Below are 27,364 nucleotides of genomic sequence, written 5' to 3'. Positions count from 1 at the left end.
CGATTTCTGACATTTAACGGGCAAAGGCGCCGCCGTTTGCCCAAAAAAAGAAATAACTCTGAGCAAAACCCGCCCAACAAGACTCTCTTTACCTCCAAAAGTTGTTGTGCACTGAACTACAGCCAAAGTGAGAAAAAAATCTATAAAATTGGTAACGTCATAAAAGATATCGGTTAACTAGTACCACATTATAAAACAGAAAACATATAAAAGGATATGCCGCCAATTGAACATATCTTTGACTTACAGATACGGAAGAAAATGGTCTAAAAAGTTTGCATATACATATTTGAAATATATTTGAAGAAAGTATACACAGTTGTGCTCTCTCTCATCTATTTTTCGTGCGGTGCAAAGATTTTCCCGTATGCACACTGCAACAATGTTGCAGATTTTGATTAGAAGGTGAAATAATGATGTTAACCCCGTAGCCAGCTTTTGCATTGGACGCGCTGTTTCGCAAGCTGCTCCTTTTGAACATGTGTCTCGAAAATCGAAAATCGGGGTCGGGTTAAAGAGTTTATCCGGGGCGCAGGGGGATGGGGCTCCTAGAAAAATAACCAGGTATCCGGGGACAACAATCAGCGACAGGAGCAAGGCGAGATACGCGAGTCCACGGCCGATGATTTAGTGTCCAGCTGGGTATGGGCACATAAATTCACCTGCGCTGACAGTTCTCTACCGCGTTTTTAGCTCCCAAGAAGCCGAGAATCCGTGAAAAGCGAAAGGCCGGCCGCGAAGGGAATCTGAATGCGAATGCTGAGTCGCGAAACGGTTAAATTGAATTGGAAATAAAATATACATTTTTGGTTGGAAGATGCAACTGCAGCCACACAGCGGTTGCCTCTTCTCGGAAACTCTTTGGGGGTATGCAAAGAAGCGAAAAATCGAAGAAGCGAAAAAGTCACCAGAGGAGCAAGAACAGGGCCAAGTGATTGACTCATGAAAAGGCGTACAAACAGTTGAGGCTAAATTCGCATCTAATTCAAAAGAAATGTGATTAAAATCGTGGAAGCCCCTTCACCCTTGGCCGATTCCTGGGGCTTTTGTGATGTCATTATATTGAAGAATGGCAGCAAAACCCATGGCAGACATTGACATTGAAAGGACCAGAAGCAGCAAGAGCAACCTCAAAAGCAACAGCAACAGCATCAGCAAAACAGAATAGGGATCCGTAATACCTGGGCTACCTGTAGTATGTAGTACCTGTACCTGTAGCTGTAGCTGTAGCATCCCTGACTGACTGAATGTCCATGTGGGTCTAAGCTCAATGCGAATGCCAAAAAGCGAGGCTAATCGCTGCCCATGGAACGCTGAATAAAATGCAAAGCGAAGGACAAACGAAGACAAAGGCTGCACGAAGAGGGGCGGCGGGGTCGCTCAAGAATGGCGGCATTTGCGCTTAAGCCATGGCAATGAATTCATCGTTGACATATCTCGTTAATTTAATTTCTTATCGTAGGGATAGCATCGTCTTCGACTGCCTCTTGGACTTTTCGCTCGGAAGCCGCATGGCTGACTGATTCCAGGGCATGGGGATTGGCAGGGGCAGGGGCCGCAGTCTGGTATGCAAAATAGCTGCAAGGATGCGCCGCGTTCTTGACTCGCGGGCCCTGCAAACAAAGACAGACACCAGAACAAGACCTGGATCTGTATGTAGACCTGAAGGCTGGGGCTATGGGACAGAAACAGAAAACTGGCAAATGCTGCGATTGGGATGGAGGCAGGGACCCGGACCAAAAGACGCCGAAGGCTACACAGAACCAAAAGCCAATGAAACGGAAATTAAAAAAATTCAACTTCTCCTAACTGCGATAGCGGTCACTATTAGGCAAGATCATCGCTTAACATTTATAAAGCATTTGAATAAAAGCTTAATTAATAAGGCGGATAAGCCAGAGCTCGACATATAGAAAAATACATAAATGCAACCACATTTTTGACCGTGTATAGAATGGCGTCCTCACCTTTCTTCCGCTCCTTTTATACCCTTCTTTGCTGATCTGTTCTCTTATATATGCTTTTATTTTTGTTGCCTTTTGCTACTATACGTTTTTGTCAACGATTTGTACGCATTGTCTTGGGCCCACTGCTTTCCCCCATGTTGCCGAAACCCCTTTTTATAGGTTCCTACTTGCAGCTGAATGAGCATCCGAAAGATTTTTAGCATAACACTTGATTATCATTGTCAGTTGTGTGTGTGTGTATATGTTCATGCTCAAGGCGGGTTCTTTTGTATTTACCCTTGCGAGGACCCACAAACCCGCCCAGATTGACAGCACAAATGATTTAGCTTAACTGTCAATCAATTTACGGCTGAGCTGATCTTCGACAGATAAAAATATCCGAACTGCCTTGGTCAAGTTCGCCGCCTGAGTCTTTTGTTCTGGTTAATTATTATTTGCTTAAAATACGAAATAAGACCGAAACGCTTTCCCCAATTAACGATAAGGCATCTGGAAGGGGTGGATCGTACACCCCCCTTTTTTTAGGAGGTAGCTCACATTAGGCCACATTCGCGCAAATTAACGCAAAATGCTTATCACAGAAGTCGCGTCTCGAACTGGGAAGAACACCCTCTTCCCCGGGCATCACCCACTTACTTACCGCCTAACGAACCTCGCGTACTTTTCGAGAGGGCAACACCCAACATAAAAAATCCTGCTCACCCTCAGAAAAGCGTCTCTGCTGATGATTTTACGCACCAACTTTAAGGAAAAGGAACGGAACGGGTGGAAAGGGAAAGGGAGGGGAGCCCTCTGTGTACCACACCTTGCCAACTGGTGTTGAAAGCAATTTCAAAAATGATGAGTATGATCGAACGAAAAATTCCCTTGGCAGCAGCCGCTGTTGGCTTTTCGATTTGCTTTCAATATAATTTGGAGCCCCTTCAAGGGGTAACCTCTCGCATCTTCCGCCTCCGAGATCTTCGATCCCCATAAATATATGCTGCTCGGACCTTCCTGCCCTTGTCTTTGGGCTTCGCGGCCTCAGCCTCAGCATCAGCCTCAACCTGGAGGAGCCAATAAGCAGTTTTGCTTTATCGCTTATTAAAAATCATTTCGCTCTTCGTATTTTCAGTTTCCAGACTGGCTCCAGTCCCCTTTTCCGCAGACCATCCTTCCTTCCTTTTCCGCATTTCCCTCCCTTTTGGCTGCCTTTGTTATTAACTTTGACTCACATGTCGATCACTGTTGATGATTTTGTTCAATTTTAGCGCACATGAGAGCGCCGTCTACGTCTCCATCATCCCTCATCAGCGTCTTCAGCCTCTCAGCTTCCTACATTCCAAAATGTGTGTATATCCAAACTGTGATTGCTATCTGACGGAGCAAAAATATTTATTCAGCCCCCAAAAATGTAATGTTACTAATGCACAGAGAAAAAGTGGTATTTCATTCATAACTCGTCCCGTTTTTTTGTCAGTTTAGTGTCCACATCTTACCAAATTATTTTCTGGTACAGCGTTGCTTTGAATTGGTGCTCAACTTTTACAACATTCGAAATTTTGAACTTCTTCCTTTGGATTTTTTTGTGGTGTAACTTTTCCAGTGAGTGCCCATCAAGCTTGACGATGCTGCTGATGATGACGTGCCGTTGTCAGAGACTGAAGTTTAAGTCGGACTCTGATGGCGGAGTTTGAATTGTTCGATCCTGCTGCCCCAAATCGACTTCGCTTTCATTTATGCCCCTCCCGCTTTATCGCATGTGTCCGCTATGGCAAATTATGGCAAATACACACCTTATGCCTTGTACCTGATACCCGTTGCCCAGGAACTCACCTTCGCATCTGCTACAGTCAGCCCTCGGTGCACACGCACTCCACACACAACACACAAACGTGGGGATGCGGTGTATATGTAGGTCTCAAGATGGAGACACTCCATGGAGTGGAGATCTGACCACTTTTAAACTTTTCGTTTCTTCGTCTTCCTCATCGACCTGGCTTTATTTCTTATTGTTTTCTTGGGCCTGCTCTCTGGCCGGCCGATGATTACAAGATCACTTATCTGGCTTCAATAAACTTCGGCTTCGGTTGCTGTTATTATTTTTTAATGTAGTTTTTTAAGTACCATCAAACACTTGAGACTATGAAGCGAGAACTACTACTCTCCCTTTGCCTGCCTGGCCTCGAAAAATCATCTAGAAAAGTTGTTTAGCCCATCGATCGATAGCAAGAGGTAATTACCAGCGATCGATTGCTTCTATCCCTTCTTCTTCTTAGGTTCTTAAGCTTCTTCCATATAGGTTTTTATGCTTCTAGGGGGCGGCAAGAGTCGGAGATTATCGTAGATCTTGTCGAACTCAGGCGAGGAATTTCAATTTCGGAATGAATTTTTGTTCGAGTACACCTCCGTTTTGGTGCACCTGCCCTGCAACACTTTCTTTCCGTTTATTGATATCTTTATGGTATCAATCCCTCTGCCTCCCCATATACCCCATTTATGTTCGCTGTACCTCCAATCTGCCATTCCATCTGCCGTTGCCCATCAATCGCAAGTACAGTAATTTGGCTCGAGTGCTGCCCCAATGGATTCCCCATTACCACGTAACTCGGGTTTATGGCCACGCATGGCTTTAAGACACTGAGAAAGGAATCGTACACTTACGGAAAATTCCCCTTAATGGGCTGGGAAAGTGTTATACCTTTATAACACGATCTCAGATCAACGATGATGGGAAATTAACAATTTGTAAACACTCTGAGGCATTTGATTTATGAAAAGGTGATAATAATCACCATCCTTCCGTTTATAATAGGTTGACATCACTTCAAGTTTGAAAATTTTGTAGAAATATCTGTTTGATTGTTTTTTTTCCAGTGCGTCATCTCTTCAGACGCACTTTGGCTCTATAAATATTCCATGGTCATAATCCTGGGCTTCTGCTAATTTTCGTGGCACTTACTTCACCACTTCTCCCTGATCTTTGCAATTTCGTGGCTACAACTTATTGGCTTAATGCCAGGCACTGGGATTTCCAAGATTCTTCCCTACTAATAACTGGCAATCTGCGCCCTTGGTTTTCTTTGTTTTCTCTCTAAGAATAAACCGTCTTCGAGGTTCTATCGATCTTTCTGAGTCGCTGATCTACCCGGCATTCCTTTCGCTCTCTGTGCTGGAACATCTGGCCTTTTGATTTTAATTATATATTGTGACCAGTCGGAGTATGAGTTTCGGTCTCGGGCCAAGGAAAACCTTCATATCGGAATGGGCGTGTCACTAAATAAATTACTTTTCTATACTTGGAGTCGACGCTGTCGAGTTTCCCACATGTGGCACAATCTGTTTTTGTTTCAGGCTTTGGTTTTTGTCTGCACTTTGTAGCTTGGCTTCCATGCAGTTGGAAGCTCGGAAAATTGTTTGCTAAACGCCCTTTCCTGTGCTGCTGCTGTCGCTTTTGGGCTGAAGCTGCTCGTAATTAGCATAAATCACTTCGAAAAAGGCTTCCATTTTGGCTTGACCAAATTTGTTTATAGACTCTGTGGCTCTTTTGGCATTTTGGCATCTCCTGACAGGGGGTGCTGCCCATGGAATCCCCTTCCTCCCCCAAGAAAAACAACAGCAAAAACAACACGACATGGTCCAAGTCACGCATCGCTGACCAAAATTGGCCTCCAACTCGAACCCGAAGGCAACTTTTGGGATGGCGAAGGCGATTGGACTGCAGTTTGCAGTTTGGATTCGCTTTGTTTGCTCTTTTCTTTTTGGCCAGAAAGTTGAGCAATAAAGGCCATTTGCATTGCACTCCGAAACTAGCAAATAGAAAGTACAATTCGTTAATTGAAAGTTTGCCGAAAAAAAAGACAAATAGCGAAATAAACGCAGTGTCCACAAATGAATTGAAGTGCCAAGTTGTTTCTTCGACTTCCCGCTTAAATCAACTTTCCCATATTTGTCGGTCGGCGTTTGAGGTGTCCTGATTAATTACTCAATGCAATATTGACCTCTTCACAGAGAGTTTCCTGAAACCGCGAAATTCCCACACGCTAATCAGCTTGATGCCATTTGGTATCCAACTGTCAAAATCTATTTAAAAGCATCTTCATAACTACTGCGACTAAATACTGGTTTAGATTTCCACTCTGATCGCTTTTTTATTGATCACTCCGGTTAGTTCCCCTTTTCCGTAATCGCAATTACTGTCAATCAGCAATTTAATTTCAATTTTTGATTTATTATCGTAGCGGAACTTTGGCTCACTTAGTCGATTTCATCCCGGGAGTGGTGACTCCAAATTACTTATTTAATTCCTTTTTTATTGACTCTTATGCAATAGCAATTATATGCTTAACATAGCATTTCGTGATCTCAAACGGATTTAAACATTTTTATCGTATTTTAAAGTTTTAAATTTTGTAAGTAACATATACTGAATACTTTTTTACTGCAAATTAACCTCTGGATATATAGACTAGTTTTGTGTATTCACTCAGCCAGGTTTTCCACTTAATCTGTGCTCGCCTTTTACCAATGCGTCGTCTTTGTCCACCACTTGGCTATTTTTTAGTGCTCTCCAGCGGCCTAATTGAAAAAATGGTTTATTAAAATGGGGAGAGGGGACGATGATCTTAACGCACATAATATTTCCGTCATTAGGCACAGCAACGAGTTTTGAGTTTTTCGGCGCATTGCATAACGGCAGCAAAACGCTCCACTGGGAGCAGTCCACCGTCCCTTGTTCCCTGTAATTTGTGGGACGCGATGATGAGGAGCCTGAGACTGTGGGACTGGGTTCACTGGAGATTCTGTCTCACCTCCCACTCACAATACTCACAATAAAAAGAAACGCTGGCCGAGACAATTACGATGGGGGAACGGCGTGTACCAATTATGAGGCTGCGCTTGTTGGCCATAAATTCGCGTCCGCTTATCATTTTCATAAACAAGTCGCGGCCAAATGGGAGCCGCACTAGAGCCTCGGCCTTATGCAATTCTTACTCAAACTCTGCCCGACTGCCCCGGCATTTTCCCGGGGTAATGACAGGTGTTTGTAACTCGTTTGTAGCTAACGGAGCCCCAAAAATGAGCAAGAAAAAATATGGCTGGCCCCAGAAACAGAAATCCAGACAGCTAGAGCCACAGACAATCGGCATGGGCATCGCCTGCACAGAAGAGTGGGTCTCGCCAAGCAAAACTTCGACTGGCAGGGGGTCGCCAACGCAGGCAACAAACAGATATTTGCATTACTACAAAGCGCTAGCCAATTTATGCCCGCCAGCAGCCTAAGCATCAGTATCACAAAACAGCAGCTGCACTTGGCTATTTCAAGCCCAGTGAAAGTGATCTTCGAGAGATGGCTCCAACGGCTGGAGACCTGCGTCTGCGGTTGCTAGGCAAATATTCTAGGATTACACAGCTCAAACGAAGGAATACTTATATTCTTGATTGAATGATTTTTAAGAAATTCTAATCGAATAGCACTTTTTCTCTGTGTAGTCATGCATTTTTATTACGATAGCAGTTTCCATGTGCTTCTTGCGGTCAAAGCACACAGTGGACCCGAGCATGATGATGATTTCGATTTTGATTGTGTTTCCGCGTGTTTTTGCGGTTGGATCCAGAAGATTGTCAGCACACACAACATCATCACTTGATGGCGGGAATAAAATTGATATTTGCGGTGGTCTTGTGGTTTGTCTGCCCGATGGAATGTCCGCCGTGGGTCTCAGATCCCTGAAAACGGATCATAGGCAGTGTCCAGTCTGGGTTATTGAACCCATCGGACAGTTCGAAGTCTGTGGCAGATTAGCGAGACAACATTTGTCATTGTTAGCGCGTAATTAACTCACGCCCCGAGACCAAATCCTCCCCCCTGCGATCACCCATTCCGCCCACCGCCCCCAGTGCCATTAACATAAATCAGACTGGAAAACCACCAACGGGAGGAAAACGGCACCATTTGGGATGTGGTGTTTGGAGCCTGGAGACTGGCAACTTAATTGCAGAGTTTGCATAATGCATTTAAGTGAAAAAAAGAGGAAAACCAACCTGGCGGTTGCCTAATGGAGCAAAATATTTCAAATAAACATTGAAAAACACTTCGAGGCGACGGGCCATGAAGTGAAATTCAATTTGCCCAGACGCCGCGCACCACCCCGCACCACCCTGCACCACCGCACCACAATCATAATTAATTTCGGCGGTTATCGCTTGGCCTGCTTCCGAGTAATCCACTTCGCAGCCTGACTTCGCGAGTCCCACCTGCTGCCAGGTTACCAAAATCAACAAAATCGATATTTAAAATCGCATAAATCGCCGGGCGAGCCCACACACTGAGAAAAAATAGGTTACATGGGAGCGGTCCCATGAAAACAGACTACTTCAGAACTGTAATATACAATGCAGATGTCTAAAAGTATGCAATATATTACCAATAGCAAAATCTGCCAGGGTTAGACACAAAACAAATGTATTTATATGTACCCTCATTTCTAATTTTCCACTGCCTTTGAAATTTCTTCTTGTGCACCGCATGCGTTCCACATTCCTGCAAAGACACATATGTTCCACACAGTTTACCACCGCCTCGACTTTGGCTGTGACCACTTTGCGATTTGATTTATGCGGCTCTTGGCCCCGCTGGGAAGCGGAGGATCGGCCAGACTTATAGTGGAACGGCTCAGTGGATCGGTGGTTAGGTGGCTCTGTGGTGCTCGGTGGGGTGTGTGGGTGCGTTTCGCCTCTAACTGGAATTGCTTTAAATTACGCAAATTCAAATTGCACGGGCGAGCGACGAAACAAAGCCAGCAGACAAAAACAAAAAGCAAATCGAATCCAATCGAATGCAGTTGGAGTTGAACTTTTGATTAACTTATTGGACACACGGACCACAACAAGTATGCCCGGTACCGTTAACCGCTCCAAGATCCAAGATCCGAAATCCGCGATCCAGGCACTTGCCATGTACAGAGAGTTGTCCACTTTACGTGCTCGCCGTTCGCATTTATCAAACCGAACTAAGAGTGAAACCGAAACCCAAGTCCGAGCCCAAACTGGAAGGCAAACCGAAAAAGCCAGAGTTGCAGACAAAAAGCCAAGATCGAAAGTGACCAAAGTCTGCGACAATAAAATAAAACCGAATTGCGGTGAGTGCAGCTAAGTGCATAAGTGCTAGCTGTGAATAAAATAAACAAAATACTGCCTAATTAATTGGTCTGCCATTTTTAAAGCAGTGAGAGCCCGCCGTGGTCCTCCATTCAGTTCAAGATCACCTTTATAAACATATTTTAAATAAACAGAATTTTCAAACATACCATATGTTACCGAATAATATGCGTTTCTGAAATCAGCGGCATTCAAATAAGTTATAAACAGTCCAAGAAACATAAACAATAGAGGGCTTTTATTTATTGGTCCACCTCTACAGCAGTTCTAGGTGAATTTCCATGCCTGCCCATTTCCACATTTCAATTCCGGGCAAATATTTACACAATCTCAATAAATTTATGCGCTCTTCTTCACATTTTCAATTTGGCGAGGAGTCCTCCTCCGGCTGTGCGCCGCAGAATTTATGCAAAGTCACAGGGAAAAGCGGGGCCCAGAAGACTGTGATTGTTATTGGCCTAGAGAACGAACGATCAGCGATCGAGAATCGCGGATTGAGAATCGAGAATCGCGAATTGAGAATGGGGAATCGACGATCCATGTGTGGGCGGACGAATTCGAGTCCAAATTCAAATTCAGCGATCGTGGTGGGAGTTTGCAGAACACGGAACACCGGGTAATGGAGTTAAGTCGCTGGAGTCTAGGGCTGGATCATGATTCTTATCGCCTGGCTTTTAGCTAAAGGCCCGATCCGATCAGCAAACTGGGCTTATGGTCGTTCCTCGTCTGTGTGCACTACTTTGTGTGTGGCCCAGTTGTGGTGCTGCGCTTTATGGCCATCGACAACTCATTGACAATTTCCTACTTTGGGTGCCACTTTGGGGAAAGTCGCGCCGTCGCGAGCATTGGCCATTAGGCTTGGCAACTTACACAAAGAAAAAAAAATAGCTCTTTATCAGCCGAAGATCTGTCAATATACACATCTTCATAACTTTTTTCCCACAATTATTTTTTAAAATTATATAAAAATCATAGTATTGTACAATTGTTATGCCTAACAACGCAAATGGCTACTCTTTCCGGAAGTTTTTGCAACAAAGCTATCAGCCCAAGAGTCACCTTCTTTGCCTCCTTTCCAGCGGCGCCAATTAGAATGCTTTATTGCCCGGACTGGACCACATGTCTTGGGCTCCTCCTTTAGAGTGGCAGAAGTTGCCTGTTGTCATGGGCATGACTTCCTGTCGCTCTTGATTTCATTCCCTGTGTGGGTGGAATCGCCTCTGAGGAGTAGGTGGTGACAGGCACAGGGGCGTGGAGAAAAGGGCAACTCGTTAACGTTGCGAGGCCAGAATCTTTGGAGCGTGCATCCAACTTAATTAGCTGCAACTGCATCTGCCACCGAAGGAACTGCAGTTTAATGAGGAAGGCATTGATTAGCGCCTCCGATTACTAGGGGAATAAAGAAGGGACATGAACAGAGAGTAATGGCCTTTAGGCTATAAGAAGAATGGGAGTAAAATTAAATCAGACTGCAATGTTTGATTAACTTCAAGGGTTAATAAAATAAGCACAAGAAAATGCAATTTTAAATACAATTTATGTCCAACAAGAAAGAACACTTTACTCACCTGGTAGGGCTAGTAATCCATATCTAGAAAATATACATACTTTAAAGAGTCGGAAACATTTCCATCTTCCTGTTTAGGATGCAATCAAACTTAACATTCACATAACATTTAATATGGCACTGTTCCTATTTTTCCCTTTGATATGGACACACTTTTTAACGCCAAAACCAAAGACTCTTTGGCTGCTTTTGGCCACCAAACAGAAACAGACTATTCAAGTTCACGAACTTTGTCTCTAGCAGATACCCGAACTCATGCCAGGTAATCGACGCGCATTCCAGCGGGAAACGTTCATGGACTTGTACAACGATCGATCATCGCAGTCATAGTTGGATTCAGAGTTTGGAATCGGAGGATGGGATTGGGGCAGGGACAGCGGCAACGGCAGGGGCAGAGGAGGAGATCCAGGCGGGTGGTGCGGCCAGTTTGTTGCAGCTGCGGTGGAAATATCGGAGAGGCATTTAAAACACAAGAAACGCATTCATTCCCCCACTCGCGATTTTTTTCAAAAACATTTTTCTCCTTTTCCCTGGCCAGTTGTGCTGTGTTGTTCGCATGTTTTTGGCCATTTGCAGACACATCCTCGCAGCTTTGCAGCCAAGTCCATGGCCAGCGGGTAAATTTGAATCTCCCCCACTCATGCGCCTCTCCGCACCACCCTGCTCACGCATCTATTGGTATTTTGATTTATCAATAGACGCTGTTTTTCTCGGAGCGGCGAAAGCAAAAGTTGAGGCTTAGTCCGCCTCAAAAGTTGAACTGTAAACGTAACCGTAAGGGGGCCGTGGCATCGGGGTAATGGGCATTGGCTAAGAAGACAGCTGCAGCCAAGTGCCAGCAAACATAAATCAAATGAAGGAAGAAATGTACAAGATAAATTTTTAAGCAGACTTATTTAACACCTAACAACCTTGTTAGATGCATTTTGATGATGCCCCAGCACCACTGCACCTCTGCACCACTCAGAGACAAGGTGGAGCAGAGTTCTGGCAGAACACAAGGAGAAAAGCGTGACACTGGGAGAAATGAATAGTTAATTAGTATTATTTTGATCCTTAGCTTATAGGAATAGGATATAGAAATTATAATAGACTGCGCAATTATATGATCGGCGGCTTACCATAATTATGCAGAACACATTTTGTACATTTGCCTTTTAATAATTTTTCTCCGTGTTCAAAAACATTGCAGCGTAGAGAACGCAACAGAGTACAAGTCAGAAATCTATACCGGAAAATTAAAAATTCCTAATAACACGACAAGCGGCACAGCGGTGGTGCAATGGTGGTACACTGGTGGTGCAGCGGTGCAACAACTGTTAGAATTGCCTTTTTGTGTTTGACGATGCACAGCGACAACAGAGAGAGCAACGAAAACAGGGGAAAGGCCAGACCGAGCCGCAGAAAGTAAACACAAATAGATCGTTCCCACCTCTCGCAACACCACACCACCACAGCACCACCACGCCCTCCGCCCCTTCGCTGCACCACTTTCCCGGTGGTGCGGCCCCATCACATCTGCTCACATATAAATCTTAAGTTCTCTGCGCGCATCTTTTGAGAGAGTGTAAAAATAATTTATAAAAATTGCAATAAATATTGAGGGGTCCTGATAAGGCGTCAACATAAATCAGCTGCCATGTGGAGGCCCCGCAAAAAGTTCGGGAAGTTCGGGGAGGTGCGAAGGCCGTGACTAATCAAGGCAAAGGTGTGAAATCTTCACACGCCGCAGAGGATCCAGGTGCGCAGAAGAGACTTCATTGCCGAGCCCTCAGCAGTCTCAGCGGTCTGAATGTCTTTATAACTAAATCGATTGCTGGTCACTTACCTGTTAGATAAAACCGCAGAGGCGCAGAAGAGTCGCACTGAAAAAAAAGATAATTAATATAGTGGGATTATTTAATAATGTCAAATAGCATACACTTAAAATAACTTAAATCCTAGTAATGTTAGAGGGTTTCTTTTCCGTGTGAGGACTGTGATCTGTTCAAAAACCGCAGACATTTTACGCTTTCTGCTCTAGCCAAACATGGAATGGAACAGTGATACCTCAGCGACGACGCCCACCACATTGCAAACACTTTCTACGCCTCAATTGGGTTGTGGACTCGTATTGATTTCACATCGAATTTGCATTGGAATTGGCAGAGGATTGATGACGATTGGGTCCAGCTCATGTGTTAAGTGAGGCCATTGAAAGGTGCTTAAACAAAATCACTGAGTAAAATAAAGTCGGTCGCGGCACTTGTGAGCACGTAGCCATTTCTCATCAGCCACCTTTCGTATTGGTCGTTGCGGCGGGGCCAGCTAAATCATCCACATCTGCCGGAAATTGCATAAGAAGTATGCAAGCCGCCGCACGCTGCGATTCGCGAAGTGAGTTTAAGTCTCAGAGAGCCAGAGTTTCAGAGTCTCAAAGTTCACTGCACCGGGGATGTCTTATCAAAACTGTTCGCTGCCCTCGGATTCAGACACTCCAAGCTTCAGTTTGTGCCACTCACTCCACTCGGCTCGGCGATAATCCGCACCAAAGACACGACCGACATTTGGCCAACTTCTATTAGCCAGAACTGTAGTGTGACTTTACTCTGTTGCTAACGTCGTGTCATTATCACTGCGAGAAAAAAAGCACGCAGGGTTGTTGGTGCTTGTTATTCTCCCTTTACATTTACATGCATTACATTTCTTTTGCACTTCAAATTGTTGTTCAAACTTTAAATCAATTATTGGCAGTGTTAAATGGATTGGTTTCTCAGTGTACTAGTGTTAATCAAAATGCAACCACGAACATCCGCATGGCTGCTGAAGATCGTTCTGTTCCAGCAATCATCTTCATCCTTTTGTTGTTAACTGCTTTGGTTTGAGCCAACTCCCCGTCACCCGCTCCCTCTCACTTTATCACCATCTCTTATTCTGTCTTAGCTCGTTTTGGCTTTTTTACGTTAAATAAGGTAATTGAATGAAATTACTTTTGACAGCTTATTTGCATACATCAACAGCAGCCGAAAGCAGAAGCTGGGACTTTTGAAGTTGGAGCTGCAGTCGCTGTTGGAGTTGGAGGCCTTGTTAGTCCATAATTGGTCATTGAATGTCCCGCCTGCTCCCCTGACCCCCTTTTAAGCATCCCCACCTGCAGGAGAGTGTGAGAAATGCGTGCTGACAAAGATGAATAACTCTTGACTGCTTCAAACCACACATATGTGTTGGGCAAACGAACTTCAATTGTTCGCATTCGGATTTTTATTTTTCTTGTTGGCTGCCTGGAAGATGTCACTTGGCTTTGACTTTGGGATTCACTGCCTCTCATTCGATTTGCCTTTCACTCCTGCGTGTTTATGCAGCTGGCACACCGCAGGCGGGGTAGGAAATATTTTATAAAAAGGGAAAGGGTTACCTCATTTTCAAATTTATTTAAAATTTCAAAGAGTTTTGTATCGCACTTTAAAAAATTAAAGGTGCGACAGTCATAAAACTTATTAAATACTCTTCTCTAAGTGCAGATAGCCTGCCTCTTTTCTTCCAAGCCCACGACCCCTGATTCCTCTTCATTTCGTGTGGGCGTGCGTTTATTTAGCACCAGACCCTTGCCACCTCCTCCTTCAGATTGTCGCATCCCGCGTTCCGAAAACAGTTGCATACAGAACTTCCAAGTTGTTGACAGATAAAATTGCCAATCTCTGGACTGACGACGGCCCAGTTCCAGCCCATATCCCACCGCAGGACTGGAACTGCCCCCGGCCATTTCATTGGTGACAATTTCACCGACCGGGTTAAACGAGTTTAAACTGCTGCCCAACTCAGCTCATTGAAAGTCTTTAGTCGCAGCAACAATCTAAGCTGATCTCCGCCAGGTTTCTGTCCGAGTCCCAGCAGCCAGTACTCAGAATTACAAAAAGTGTAATTAGCGCTGAAATTCAACGAGAGCAGCCCAACAACTGGGTGCTGGGATCCCGGACACGTTTAGCTTTAAATGCATATCAGCATGGACTCTAAGTTACGCCTGGGGAAGGGCTTGAAATACACAGAGAAAAAAATAGGTATAGAGTGCTCATGCTTTTTTGGTTAAAATTTTTAATTAACATAATAAAAAATTTTATAGGGCTTAACAAACTTTTTAATTTTGGTCGTTGAAATACGACGTTAAACGTTATTCACATAAGTTTAGCAAATTCAATTTATTTGCTTTCGCTTGTTTACTATGTTATTCGTGACGCTCTATGCCCTGCCTTTACTCGTTTGGTTTTTCAAAGGAGGGAAGCAAAACGCTTTCCCTGCCTCCCATTTAAGTTGAAATAATGACAGTTTTAATTGCCGGTTTCTTGGCTTGTTCGTTGGCGTCAAAATCCGATCGATGTCTGCCCCCGCACTCTCACTCATACAAACTCTATCTCCACTCCCAGTTCCTTTTCTTTCCTTCGCAGACAGACATCAGAATGCAAATGTCGATTACGCAAAATGCCAACTAATTGGCTACCATTAAGTGGAGTCATTGCTCCCATTTCCCAGCAATCTTCAACCTTTCTGCCAGTGATTCACCCCGGTTTTTCGGCTCAAACTTAAGTTGACACTCGCCTGATACGAGGGCTCGGGGGCGGAAGGCCTCCACTCGGGATCGAGCATAACAAATTGCCAAATTAAGCCCTGAACAGGGTCCGGAGATAAGCTCCGGAACGGGAGCCCCAAAGGCCCACGGCAGCCAGAGCCTGTAAATCAAATTAAAATTTTGACAACTTCATTTGTAGCTGTACGTACATATATGCAAAATATAACCAACAGCCGAATCATGCCGCCAATATTCATGGGTATTGCAAATTTATTTAAAATTTTTATTTTATTGGGAGCTACACATATTAATCAGCAACAGTCAAGATACGCAAAGCTTTTATAATTAATTGGTTTTATTTTCCCTGTTTTTTAGGTTTCTGCAAGTGATCCAGATTGTGGAGTAAATGCCATGGTCAACTACACCATCGGCGAGGGCTTCAAGCACCTAACCGAGTTCGAGGTGCGCTCCGCTTCCGGAGAGATTTGCATAGCCGGCGAACTTGACTTCGAGCGGAGGAGTAGCTATGAATTCCCCGTATTGGCCACCGATCGTGGGGGTCTGAGCACCACTGCCATGATTAAAATGCAACTGACGGACGTGAACGACAACCGTCCCGTTTTCTATCCCAGGGAATACAAAGTATCGCTCAGGGAATCCCCGAAAGCCCCCACTCAAGCTTCGAGTACTCCGATTGTTGCTGTGGTGGCCACGGATCCGGATTCCGGAAACTTCGGCCAGGTCTCGTATAGGATTGTAGCCGGCAACGAGGCGGGAATCTTCCGCATTGATCGGTCCACTGGTGAAATTTTCGTGGCCCGTCCAGATATGCTATCCGTTCGAACCCAGCCCATGCACATGCTGAATATATCGGCGACCGATGGCGGTAATTTAAGGAGCAATGCCGACGCCGTGGTCTTCCTAAGCATCATCGACGCCATGCAGCGACCCCCGATCTTCGAAAAGGCCAGATACAATTACTACGTGAAGGAGGACATTCCGAGGGGCACGGTAGTGGGTTCTGTGATAGCTGCGAGTGGAGATATCGGTAAGTAATATGTGTACAATCTATCCTTAAGATTCGATTAATATTGGGTAGCGCATTAATTCATTGATCTGGAAACCTAAATATGCATTCATGATGCATAAAGAAATTTAGGACAAAGCAGGACAATTAAATGAAAATATAAATATTTTAATGCCCTAAGCATTTATTTGCAAATTGTGTTGATAAAATACGTTTCCGAATTGATGGTTGCTGTGGTCTCAGCTGACCGATTATTAAATGAACATATTCTGATATTTTTATTCCAAAACGAATATAAGAGCACCATGAGCAAACTCACACACGCACAGATGCATTCCAAGTTTCGGGTTTTTTGAGCAAAACAATAAAGCCAAATCAAAGCACTTCAAACGCAAATTTCGGCAGAAATCTGCACCCATCAACAACGTCCTCGTCATCGAGTTGAACTGAACTCAGAGAAGAACGCTACAAGGGCCTGTTTTCAGTTCCAGTTCCAGACTGCAGACTCCAGAACCCAGTCGTAAAATCCAATCCAAGTCGGCATGAATCCCAGACGATCCACGATCGTCGCTGGCTATGCAAAATGATTTTGCGGTTTAATTTGCTGCTTTCGCTGTGCACTTCCTTTCATGCCTCATGCTTTATATGTGGTGCCCCATCCCCATCCTCATCCCCATCCACTTCTACCTGCCTCATGTGTCAATCGGTGACGAGAGCTCCTTCTCCTTCTCCTGCTCGATTCTATTGTTCCTGAAACTCATTGTCGAAGCCTTTGAATGGCTTTTAATGAGCAGCGGCTCCTAATTTCGTATTTCGGAGTTCCTTCAAGTCCACTTGCCGAAGGAGAAAAGTGAGGTAGAAATAATTGCTCTTCTCGTTCTTCATTCGCGAATTAAGAACGTTAACCTTACCTTCCTCCGTTGAGAATCGATAAGGCATAAAAAGTGTACCGCCTGATTTTACAGTATTTGTGTACTTTAATTTTTATAAAGAATAACTTTACTTTATTATTTTACAGCTCATCGAAGTCCGGTTAGGTACTCCATATACTCAGGCGATCCCGATGGCTACTTCAGCATAGAAACCAACTCTGGAAACATACGCATAGCCAAGCCCCTAGATCATGAGGCAAAGTCCCAGGTTCTACTTAACATCCAAGCCACCTTAGGTGAACCTCCGGTTTATGGACATACCCAGGTCAATATTGAAGTGGAAGATGTTAATGATAATGCACCTGAATTCGAGGCCAGTATGGTTAGGATTTCCGTACCGGAAAGTGCAGAGCTCGGAGCTCCACTTTATGCGGCACATGCCCACGATAAAGATTCGGGAAGCAGTGGTCAAGTTTCTTATAGCCTGGTCGGAGATTCGGGAAAAAGACTCTTTGCCATCGACGCCAGATCTGGCCACTTAATTTTGTCTCAACATTTAGATTACGAAAGCTCCCAACGACACTCCCTCATTGTTACCGCCACTGATGGTGGGGTTCCGAGCCTTTCTACGAACTTAACCATCCTGGTGGACGTACAGGATGTCAACGATAACCCTCCAGTTTTTGAAAAAGAGGAGTATTCGGTGAATGTATCCGAATCGCGATCGATCAATGCTCAGGTAATTTAAATTTTCCTTTAATAACATCCCGTTCTATATTTATAGTTAAATGTCGTTATTTTCTATTCATTTTCGAATATCCCACTAAGCTTAAATATTGCTTAAATACTAGTTATCTTGCCAAAGACTCCTTTCCATTACATCAGCTTCTGCTGAAGGTATTTTATTGAAAAATAAATCTGTGTAATGCAAACTAAATGGGCCACATAAATTTGATTAACAGCCACTAAAAGTCACGCTTTTGTCAGGCGGACGTCATATCGCGCTGAAAATATCTCAACACCCAGGAGGAGTTCCTACCGACTGAAGCTTTTGAGCCAAGACGTTGAGACTTTAGCTCCCAAGTGCCAGTCCCTCCACTGATTCTACTCTTTGGCTCTTTCTTTTCGGTTCTCTGGCCTGAACTAGTTTTGATCATAAAATCACTTCATATCTTTGGCATCGGAAACGAGTTCTCCAGAGGTTTGCCAGATACACAGACACACCGCCTGGTCCTCTGGCTGCTCTCGGTCCCAAGTGATTGATGCATTCCCCTTTGGTATTCCATGCTCTAACTTTTGGTTTTCCGCTCCTCAATTGCAGATTATTCAAGTTAATGCCAGCGATCTGGACACGGGCAACAATGCCAGGATCACTTATAGGATTGTGGATGCCGGAGTGGACAATGTCACGAACTCTATTAGTAGCTCGGACGTTTCGCAACATTTTGGCATATTCCCCAACTCCGGTTGGATATACTTGCGTGCTCCTCTGGATCGAGAGACCAGGGATCGTTATCAACTGATGGTCTTGGCCACGGACAATGGCACTCCCGCTGCCCACGCAAAAACACGTGTCATAGTTCGCGTTCTCGATGCCAACGATAATGATCCCAAGTTCCAGAAATCAAAATACGAATTTAGGATAGAGGAAAACCTCAGGAGAGGCTCCGTTGTGGGAGTGGTGACCGCCAGTGATCTGGATCTGGGTGAGAATGCCGCCATAAGATACAGCCTGCTGCCGATCAACTCCAGCTTCCAGGTGCATCCCGTCACAGGTGAGTCGGGCTTCCTTTTGGCCATAAATTAAGCCTGCTCTAACAGGGAACAACTCACTCAACGCCGCTCCGGTGGCGGTGGCAACTGTCAAGCCACCAGCCATGACCCACGGTCATTCATTACTGCTCCTCAAACCTCTAAAGGCTGGAGATCCAGCTCACATTGCTTACACACAAAGAAATGTGTTCAGACTCTGGTTGGTTGCATAAGAAGATATTATTTTACCAAACAATTAAGGTTCGTTTTCATACGATACCTTTCAAATTCTTCTGAATAACATTAAAATTAATATTAATTAAACGTTTAAATAACTTTTAATGGTATTTCTTGCTGTGCACATATGTTCCACTGGCCCATAGATCAAGCGCATGGCAAACCTGCTCCTGCCAAGCGATAAAATGCGATCGCCGAGATATCCGAGATCTCGACTGGGTCTCAAACGTGGTTCCCGATGCCGATGCCGATGCCGATGCCTGACCATTAGTGTTCGGGCAACAACAGTTTTAACGCTGTCAGCTCATCCGTCAATGGAATATCATTGGTCTGACATCCAGCCACTGTCCGTCGCATCCATGTGCGTGTCCGCTGTAGGCGAGCGGTACTCGTATGCTTTTGTATGGGAGATGGAGAGTCTCGTCTCATTTAAATTAAATATGGAAATCTCGTGCAGCTAATCCTGGCAAACAGGTTCCGCTCCGCTTGCACTCGCATGACATGAATTTCTTTCGGAGGCAGTAATCATATGCGACCCAGTTAGGCGGCAACAATGCTCGCATGCCACAAAATAAGTCCTCGCTACAAAATTATTTAGAACGATTATAGTTGTGCCAAAACCAAATTCTAAAACTAGTTTTTACTATTCTAAAAGCGTATGTTCCGAGATAGAAATATTTTATGCAAGCAATTAGACTTGAAAAATATTTTATAAAGAATATTTTCTAAACTAAACTTAATATCGAAATAACAATTTGTGCATTTTAATTTTTAGGAGAAATTTCCACTCGAGAACCTCTGGATCGAGAGCTCCGGGAGCTGTACGACCTTGTAGTGGAGGCTCGTGATCAGGGGACCCCAGTTAGAAGTGCTCGCGTTCCCGTACGGATCCACGTAAGCGATGTCAACGATAACGCTCCCGAGATCGCAGATCCGCAGGAGGATGTGGTCAGTGTAAGAGAGGAGCAACCACCTGGAACGGAAGTGGTCCGAGTTCGAGCTGTCGATCGGGATCACGGGCAGAATGCCTCCATTACCTATTCGATTGTCAAGGGACGGGACTCTGATGGACACGGACTATTCAGCATCGATCCCAGTAGCGGAGTGATCCGAACTCGAGTGGTTTTGGATCACGAGGAAAGGAGCATCTACCGACTGGGAGTGGCCGCCTCCGACGGCGGCAGTCCGCCCAGGGAAACGGTACGGATGTTGCGGGTTGAAGTCTTGGATCTAAACGACAACCGCCCAACATTCACCAGTTCCAGCTTGGTCTTCAGGGTGAGTGCGAGATTTATGCGAGGGTCATTTCTGTTTGGGATTGGATGGGATGGGTTGGAATGGTATACAGAGAGGGCAGCACTGTTGGAGGAGCAGCAAGCAGCAGCGGTGTATTTCCTGGAAAACTTTTGTCTATTTGACGCTTCCAGTTTTACACGACCATTTTCCCTACAATCGTGAGCAGCGCGTTTGTCGCCTTTTCCAGTTTTCTTGCTTTTAGCAAAGTGCCTTCGCTTTGCCGCCTTTGTTGCAGCGGATGATTTGTAGCCGCAGCTATGGCCTCACGTGACAATAGCCGAGAACACGACTCAGCCCGACCGAATCCCTTCCTGGTCACCTCTACCTCCTGGTGCATTCTCCACTCCCACAGTCGCCCCTTCAAAGTGCTCGGAAGCAGATGTCACCGAGTGCCACAGACGTGGGAAGTGTCGCGATTTGCATTTAAAGCCTTGAGAGCCAAAATTACACTATCCAAAAAGGACCAAATGCATTTATACAATGTATTTTACTTAAGCCATTTTCCAGTGCTTAAAGTGCATAGCTCAAAACCATTATAAATTACCTTCAAAATACCAATAAGACCTGACAAAAAAAGTTAATGTTTTAAAGAAAGAACGGCCATATATAGAACCTGGCTGGTTGGATTGAAGTTTTTTATGAAAACAAATCTTCATTATACCCCCCTATTTTTCACAGTGCCCGTCTTCATAGTCTTCCATTGTCGGCGTTTTCATTGCGCGCGCGTAATTGTCACTATGCTCTGTGACAAGTCGCCTCCTCCTCCTCCAAAAGGGGGAAATCTTAGCTAGGCCTATTAAGTGCGATTCGAGACGTCAGTTGAGAGATCAGAGACCGACGGACGGAGGAGGTTGAAGGAGGAGTCGCCTCGTGCCTTAAGGAACTTGCCTGCAAAGATTTTGGCATGCTGCTCCGCTTCTTGGCCTCTCCTTTCGCTTGGGAACCCTTTAACATTTTTATCACGTTCGATTCGCACATGTTTTGCATACTCTCCACTCCCAAGTACCCGGTTCTTCGGGTTCCCCGGCTTCCCCGAATCCCAGGCTTTCCTCAGATCTGTAAGTTCGGACTGAGACGCGGCCTCAACCGCTGATGGCTGCGACGCTTTGACATGCATTTAATTGCCTCTCGCAGGGCAAACTCAGTCTGTCCAGGAGCAGGGGAAGAGCTGGCCCACAACAAAAGCCGAGGATCCCAGGTCGAGACCTTGCGCGTCCCTTAAATCCGCTTCGGCCACAATTAAAATTGACACATTTCGTTGCATTTCGGTCGGCCTTTTGAATTCGCTTTGATACCGTGCCGCATTCTCGTTTCGGCTTTTGTTCTTTTGCGTTGGCGTTAAATTACTCAGCGACGGATTGCCACAATAAATCCGATGTAATTAAGCAATTCCCCCACCAGCACATCCCACTCTCTTTCATCAACCGCGGTTTTTATTTTCCTTTTCCCCTTTATTTAGGATCCTGCCATAAAAGTGCAGTACAAATCATCCTCCATTTTGTGACTTGGCTCTGTGAATAATTTGGCCAAATTCGAAATATAAAAATCGCTGCCTTTGGTCAGTAGTTAGCTTTGAACACATAAAAAAACGGGATTATCTTCAAAAATGTCTTTTTGGGTTTTTCATTTTGTTAGTCTTCCTGAGTAAAAATATCTATTTGTTAATAAAGTCTAATGTTGAAAAACCATTATGCAATCATGCAAACGAAAGCCCTCGAGTTTTTTGCAGTGCACTCTTCCTTTACTTCTCTTCACCGCCGCCCATTTGGGCAGCCAACTGCGTAATCTTGGCGGGGCATAAATCTCGTGACTGTCATTTTTGTGTCTCCATTTTGGCGACCCAAACAATATTTGCAATGTTTTTATTTTATGAAAAAAGATACCCACTGCAAGAAAGAACCTTTCTTGTTTCGTTCCATTTTTTCGTTGAAAGGACCTTTTGGAACGGTTTTTGCGGTTTTGCATATTAAATTCTTGTGAGGAGTCTCTTGTGTCTTCGAAGATTCTTCCCCCCTTCTCAACCCACAAATCCCGCTGCTCATATGGTTCACAACATTTTTCTGCAGTGATTTTCGGGGCCGCCAACTTGGTCGGAATGCATAATTTCTTTTTAATGCCATTGGTCGGCGACTTGGGACTTGAGACCTGAGTCTGGACAGGCTTCCTTTCAAGATTCAGGTTCCTCTGTTCTGTGCCTCTCTTCTTTTGGATGGGGGAATGAAATTTTTAAATGTTTGCTGCCTTCGTAATCTTGAAGTATGAATTATTGCTTTAAGATTGGATTTTCAACACTGTTGTTGAGATTAAGATACGCGCCGAGGAACAACCAGGTCCAAGTAGAGCGGACCAAGAAGTCATCATCCTCCGCTTTTCGACCGACCGCACCTCCCATATTCCTCTTAATAAGCCACGAAAATAATCTATAATTGGTATTTGTGCAGGTACGCGAGGATGCCGCCCTTGGCCATGTGGTCGGTTCCATCAGTCCCATCGAACGTCCGGCGGATGTCGTCCGAAATAGCGTGGAGGAGTCCTTCGAAGATCTGCGCGTCACCTACACTCTAAATCCTCTGACCAAGGACCTGATCGAGGCTGCCTTCGACATCGATCGTCATTCGGGCAACCTGGTCGTGGCCCGTCTCTTGGACAGAGAGGTTCAATCCGAATTTAGGTTGGAAATTAGGGCTTTAGACACCACCGCTACCAATAATCCGCAGAGCAGCGCTATCACGGTTAAGATTGAGGTGGCCGATGTCAATGATAATGCCCCTGAATGGCCACAGGATCCTATCGACCTTCAGGTAACTTTTTTGTAAAATTCTTTTTTACTAATTAATCCGATTTAAATTCAACAAAAATGTTCAAAACATGAGGAAATATTTATTTATATATTATATATATAAATTATATTTCTCAGGTGAGCGAAGCCACTCCCGTTGGTACAATAATACACAACTTCACGGCCACGGATGCGGACACAGGAACAAATGGAGACCTACAGTATCGACTGATCCGATACTTCCCCCAACTCAATGAAAGCCAAGAGCAGGCAATGACTCTCTTTAGCATGGATTCCTTGACGGGATCACTTAGTCTGCAAGCTCCTTTGGATTTCGAGACTGTGCAGGAGTATCTTCTTATTGTACAGGCATTGGATCAATCCTCAAATGTAACAGAAAGACTGCAGACTTCGGTGACCGTGAGACTACGAGTTCTAGATGCCAACGACAATGCCCCGCAGTTTGTTTCACCCAATTCAAGTGGTGGCAAAACGGCCTCTCTTTCCATCAGTGACGCAACTAGAATTGGAGAGGTTGTGGCGCATATTGTAGCCGTGGATAGAGATTCCGGCGATAATGGACGACTTACCTACGAAATCACGGGGGGCAATGGCGAAGGTCGCTTTAGAATAAATTCCCAAACGGGAATAATTGAGCTGGTTAAGTCCCTTCCACCGGCCACCGAGGATGTGGAAAAGGGTGGACGGTTTAATCTAATCATCAATGCGAAAGATCATGGTCAACCGGAGCCGAAGCAAAGCTCTCTGAATCTGCACCTTATCGTCCAAGGCAGCCACAATAATCCACCCCGATTTCTTCAGGCTGTTTATAGAGCCACAATTTTGGAGAACGTTCCTAGCGGAAGTTTTGTCCTGCAGGTTACTGCCAAGTCACTGCACGGTGCAGAAATGGGTAAGTACTTTAACGCACCCATTTTTAAAATTTATAGTGAAGAAGAATTTTAAAAAACGCACGTTCTTATAATTTCTTACTATTCCTACACCTATTTTCGCAGCCAATTTAAGCTATGAAATTCCCGCGGGCGTGGCGAATGATCTTTTCCACGTGGACTGGCAGAGGGGCATCATAACCACCCGGGGTCAGTTTGACCGGGAGGCCCAGGCAAGTTACGTCCTGCCCGTCTACGTACGGGATGCCAACCGCCTGTCGACGTTGTCCTCTTCAGTGGTGAGAAAGCAACGATCATCGGACAGCATCGGAGATGCATCGAATGGCCAGCACTTCGATGTGGCCACAATTTACATAACGGTAGGAGATGTCAACGACAACTCCCCGGAATTCCGACCAGGGTCATGTTATGGTCTATCTGTCCCAGAAAACAGTGAGCCCGGTGTAATCCACACTGTGGTGGCCAGCGATTTGGACGAAGGTCCGAATGCGGATCTTATTTACAGTATTACGGGTAAGACAAAAGAAAAACATAAACTCAATTATATTTTTGAAATTAGTTAGGTTTTTTATATTTAAAGGCACTTTAATCAAATCTTTAAGTAATTGTAACATTGTGTTATTATATCCCCTGCATTATAGGCGGCAATCTGGGCAACAAGTTCAGCATTGATTCTAGTTCAGGAGAACTAAGTGCCCGACCTTTGGATAGAGAACAGCACTCCCGGTACACCCTGCAGATCCAGGCCTCTGATCGGGGGCAACCGAAGAGCCGGCAAGGACACTGCAACATCACCATATTCGTCGAGGATCAGAACGACAATGCCCCAAGGTTCAAGCTGAGCAAATATACGGGCAGTGTGCAGGAGGACGCACCACTGGGCACCAGTGTGCTGCAGATTAATGCGGTGGATGCGGATTTGGGCGTCAACGCCAGACTCGTTTACTCCCTGGCCAATGAAACGCAATGGCAGTTTGCCATCGACAGCCAGAGCGGATTAATCACCACCGTGGGGTAAGTTTCAGTTTCAGATTGTACTTAGGTGATCTCTTCGGTATCTGTGTATCTGTGGGTCATTGCTTGGCTTGATCTTATCTCAAAAACCGATCTTAAGCAAGGACGCGCGACAAAAACCCATTGCCATAATTTCCTCAGCTAATGCGGCATGGAAATCGATGTATCCGAGGTATCCGAGGTGTATCAGCAACCTACGCAACCATCGACAATGTTTCGAATCCGTCTCCTGTCATCACTGCCCTTCTCTCCTCCTGCTTTTGGGCACTTTTGCGCCATCTCCTCCCACAGACAATCCTATAAATAGCTTAAGGTGGGGCTTCAACTCGAATCGGAGTCCAACGTGAATCCTCAATGAGCCCCTGTCCTCAAAAGTGTGTTTCTTGCTTATTGCCCGTGCACAAGGAAAAATATCTGGTCTATCATGAAAAGGCAATATTTCTTACTTCTTCAAATATTTCATTAGGAATTTCATCTTGAGAGTTTTTCTCTCTGCATTTCTTTGTGGCCTTCCTGCGCTCCTTCTGGTGCAAAATTTATGCTTATTGACAATCAATGATGACAACAATTGCTTGTTCCGTCTGACATAGCTCTTGCTCAGTTCCGGCCGAGAAAGATCGGAGATCGGATGATGAAGAACCGGGTGGTATATAAATGGGAAGGGGAGTTTCCGAGCAGGGGGCACTTGAAATGACAGTAGCGTCAGTGTTGCCGTTTATACAAACGCGATCCGCTGTCATGTACCAATTTTTATCTTTCACTGATTGTCGGCAAACAATAAAAACGAAATACCCGCCACCGCCGAAAAGCACAAAAAAAACACAAGAAGACCAGAGTCAAGAACAAAGATCAAGAAGCTTCACATGGCAAGGCAATAGCGCACAGTCCAGAATTGTAGAGCAGACAATCAGACTGACGGAGAGACAATTCGTGACGTTGTTGTTAGTCTTGGACTTGCAGTTGGACTTGCAATCGGTATTGGAGCTCGGAACTTGGTACCTGGATTGAAACTCGGATCTGGACCTAAACTCGCCCTGGCAGTCTACATGGAAACGGGGAAACAAAACAGGGGGAAAGACAAAAATGCGCCTGCCGCTTGTTTAGTCCGATGTTGCTAGGTTTAATTTTATTTTTTCTGGCTGTAGCTGACTGACTGGCGATGGACAAGCCAAGCATAGTCAAGAGCTTAGGGCTAACCGCTGCACTGAAGAAAATTATGAAGAACAACTACGATTCGTACCTTTTAGTTTCAAGTAATTAAAAACTATTTTTACAAATGCCTACAGTACATGCAAACTTTTGCTGCATGGAATTCATTTAGAGTTAGTTCCAAAATCAGTATACAAAGTCCCATGCAACCAAACTTCCCTCAGTGAAGGACATATCTTAGCCCAATCCCTCAGTTCCAAACCGTACCCCGACCCCTTCATTCGCAACCACAAGCCCAAAGTCCACGCCCGTTGATCAAGAACAGTAACAAAAACAACCTCGACTGATGACTGACCCTTGAAAGCATTTCTGCTGTTGTTTCACATTCATCCTAAAAAAAACAGGGGGGGTGGACCATAGAACCCAGGAGATCTGAGAACAGAGCTCTGAGCTCTGAGCGAGCCAACTCGCTGTTCCTTCACTTCAGTTTGACTGATTCAATTCATAAAATGGCCCTCTGCCCGGGATGAGCTTGTAATTCACTAAATTCGTTTTATTGGCCAACATGCAAGCGCGGAATGGCATGGAACGGCGGCGACTGCCTTCCGACTGGAGCGACTTTAATTCAACTGCGAAGGATTGCAATCATTTAGGTTTATTATTTGTGGCAGCAAACATGTTCCAGGGGAGACGAGCACGAGAGCCGCGTGATAGCGATAGGCAGGGCGTCCCGACTGCCGGGATTAGTTTTCTGGCCAAGAAGACGAGTCAACTGAGGCCGCAGATCAAGTAAACTCAAGCCGAGCGAATGCTAATGCGAGTGTACATCCCCAGTGGGAAGACCACAAACAAATGACTTAATTACCACACAGCCCAACAACTATATGCACTAGAGGAAAATAGGATTTGTATTGTATTATAGCTTTATAGTAATCATATTATCATAATATTAAACAGTACAGAGCTTAAAGCGAATGACATGTTCAGCATAAGACCTCTTTAGTAATGATTCGTCCAACATATATATTTTCATATCAAATAAAAACACATTTCTCTCAGTGTCTCCCACTCGTCAGATCTTTCTTTCTGACTGGATCCATTGCGAATCAT

General features: G+C 44.9%; 1 protein-coding gene across 2 annotated transcripts in view; it reads left to right on the top strand.

Annotated features, from left to right (window-relative positions):
- Positions 1–27,364, top strand: part of LOC6526336 (protein dachsous) — a 66,791-nt gene that overhangs the window by 33,573 nt on the left and 5,854 nt on the right. The window contains exons 1-9 of one of the 2 annotated variants that reach the window (XM_015197853.2): positions 12,554–13,050; positions 15,593–16,265; positions 17,263–17,855; positions 18,438–18,891; positions 19,881–20,383; positions 22,843–23,202; positions 23,319–24,093; positions 24,197–24,604; positions 24,733–25,105. In XM_015197853.2, the coding sequence (XP_015053339.1) occupies positions 15,629–16,265; positions 17,263–17,855; positions 18,438–18,891; positions 19,881–20,383; positions 22,843–23,202; positions 23,319–24,093; positions 24,197–24,604; positions 24,733–25,105 (4,103 nt within the window). In that variant the 5' untranslated portion in view covers positions 12,554–13,050; positions 15,593–15,628. Of the gene's footprint in view, positions 1–12,553; positions 13,051–15,592; positions 16,266–17,262; positions 17,856–18,437; positions 18,892–19,880; positions 20,384–22,842; positions 23,203–23,318; positions 24,094–24,196; positions 24,605–24,732; positions 25,106–27,364 lie in introns of those variants that run through there. The other variant, XM_002087422.3, reaches the window with a different exon arrangement.

This window comes from Drosophila yakuba, chromosome 2L (genome assembly GCF_016746365.2).
Source record: "Drosophila yakuba strain Tai18E2 chromosome 2L, Prin_Dyak_Tai18E2_2.1, whole genome shotgun sequence".
In the NCBI taxonomy this organism is placed as follows: Eukaryota; Metazoa; Arthropoda; class Insecta; order Diptera; family Drosophilidae; genus Drosophila; species Drosophila yakuba.
The sequence above is the reverse complement of the archived record's forward strand: the minus strand, read 5'-3'. Positions and strand labels throughout refer to the sequence as shown.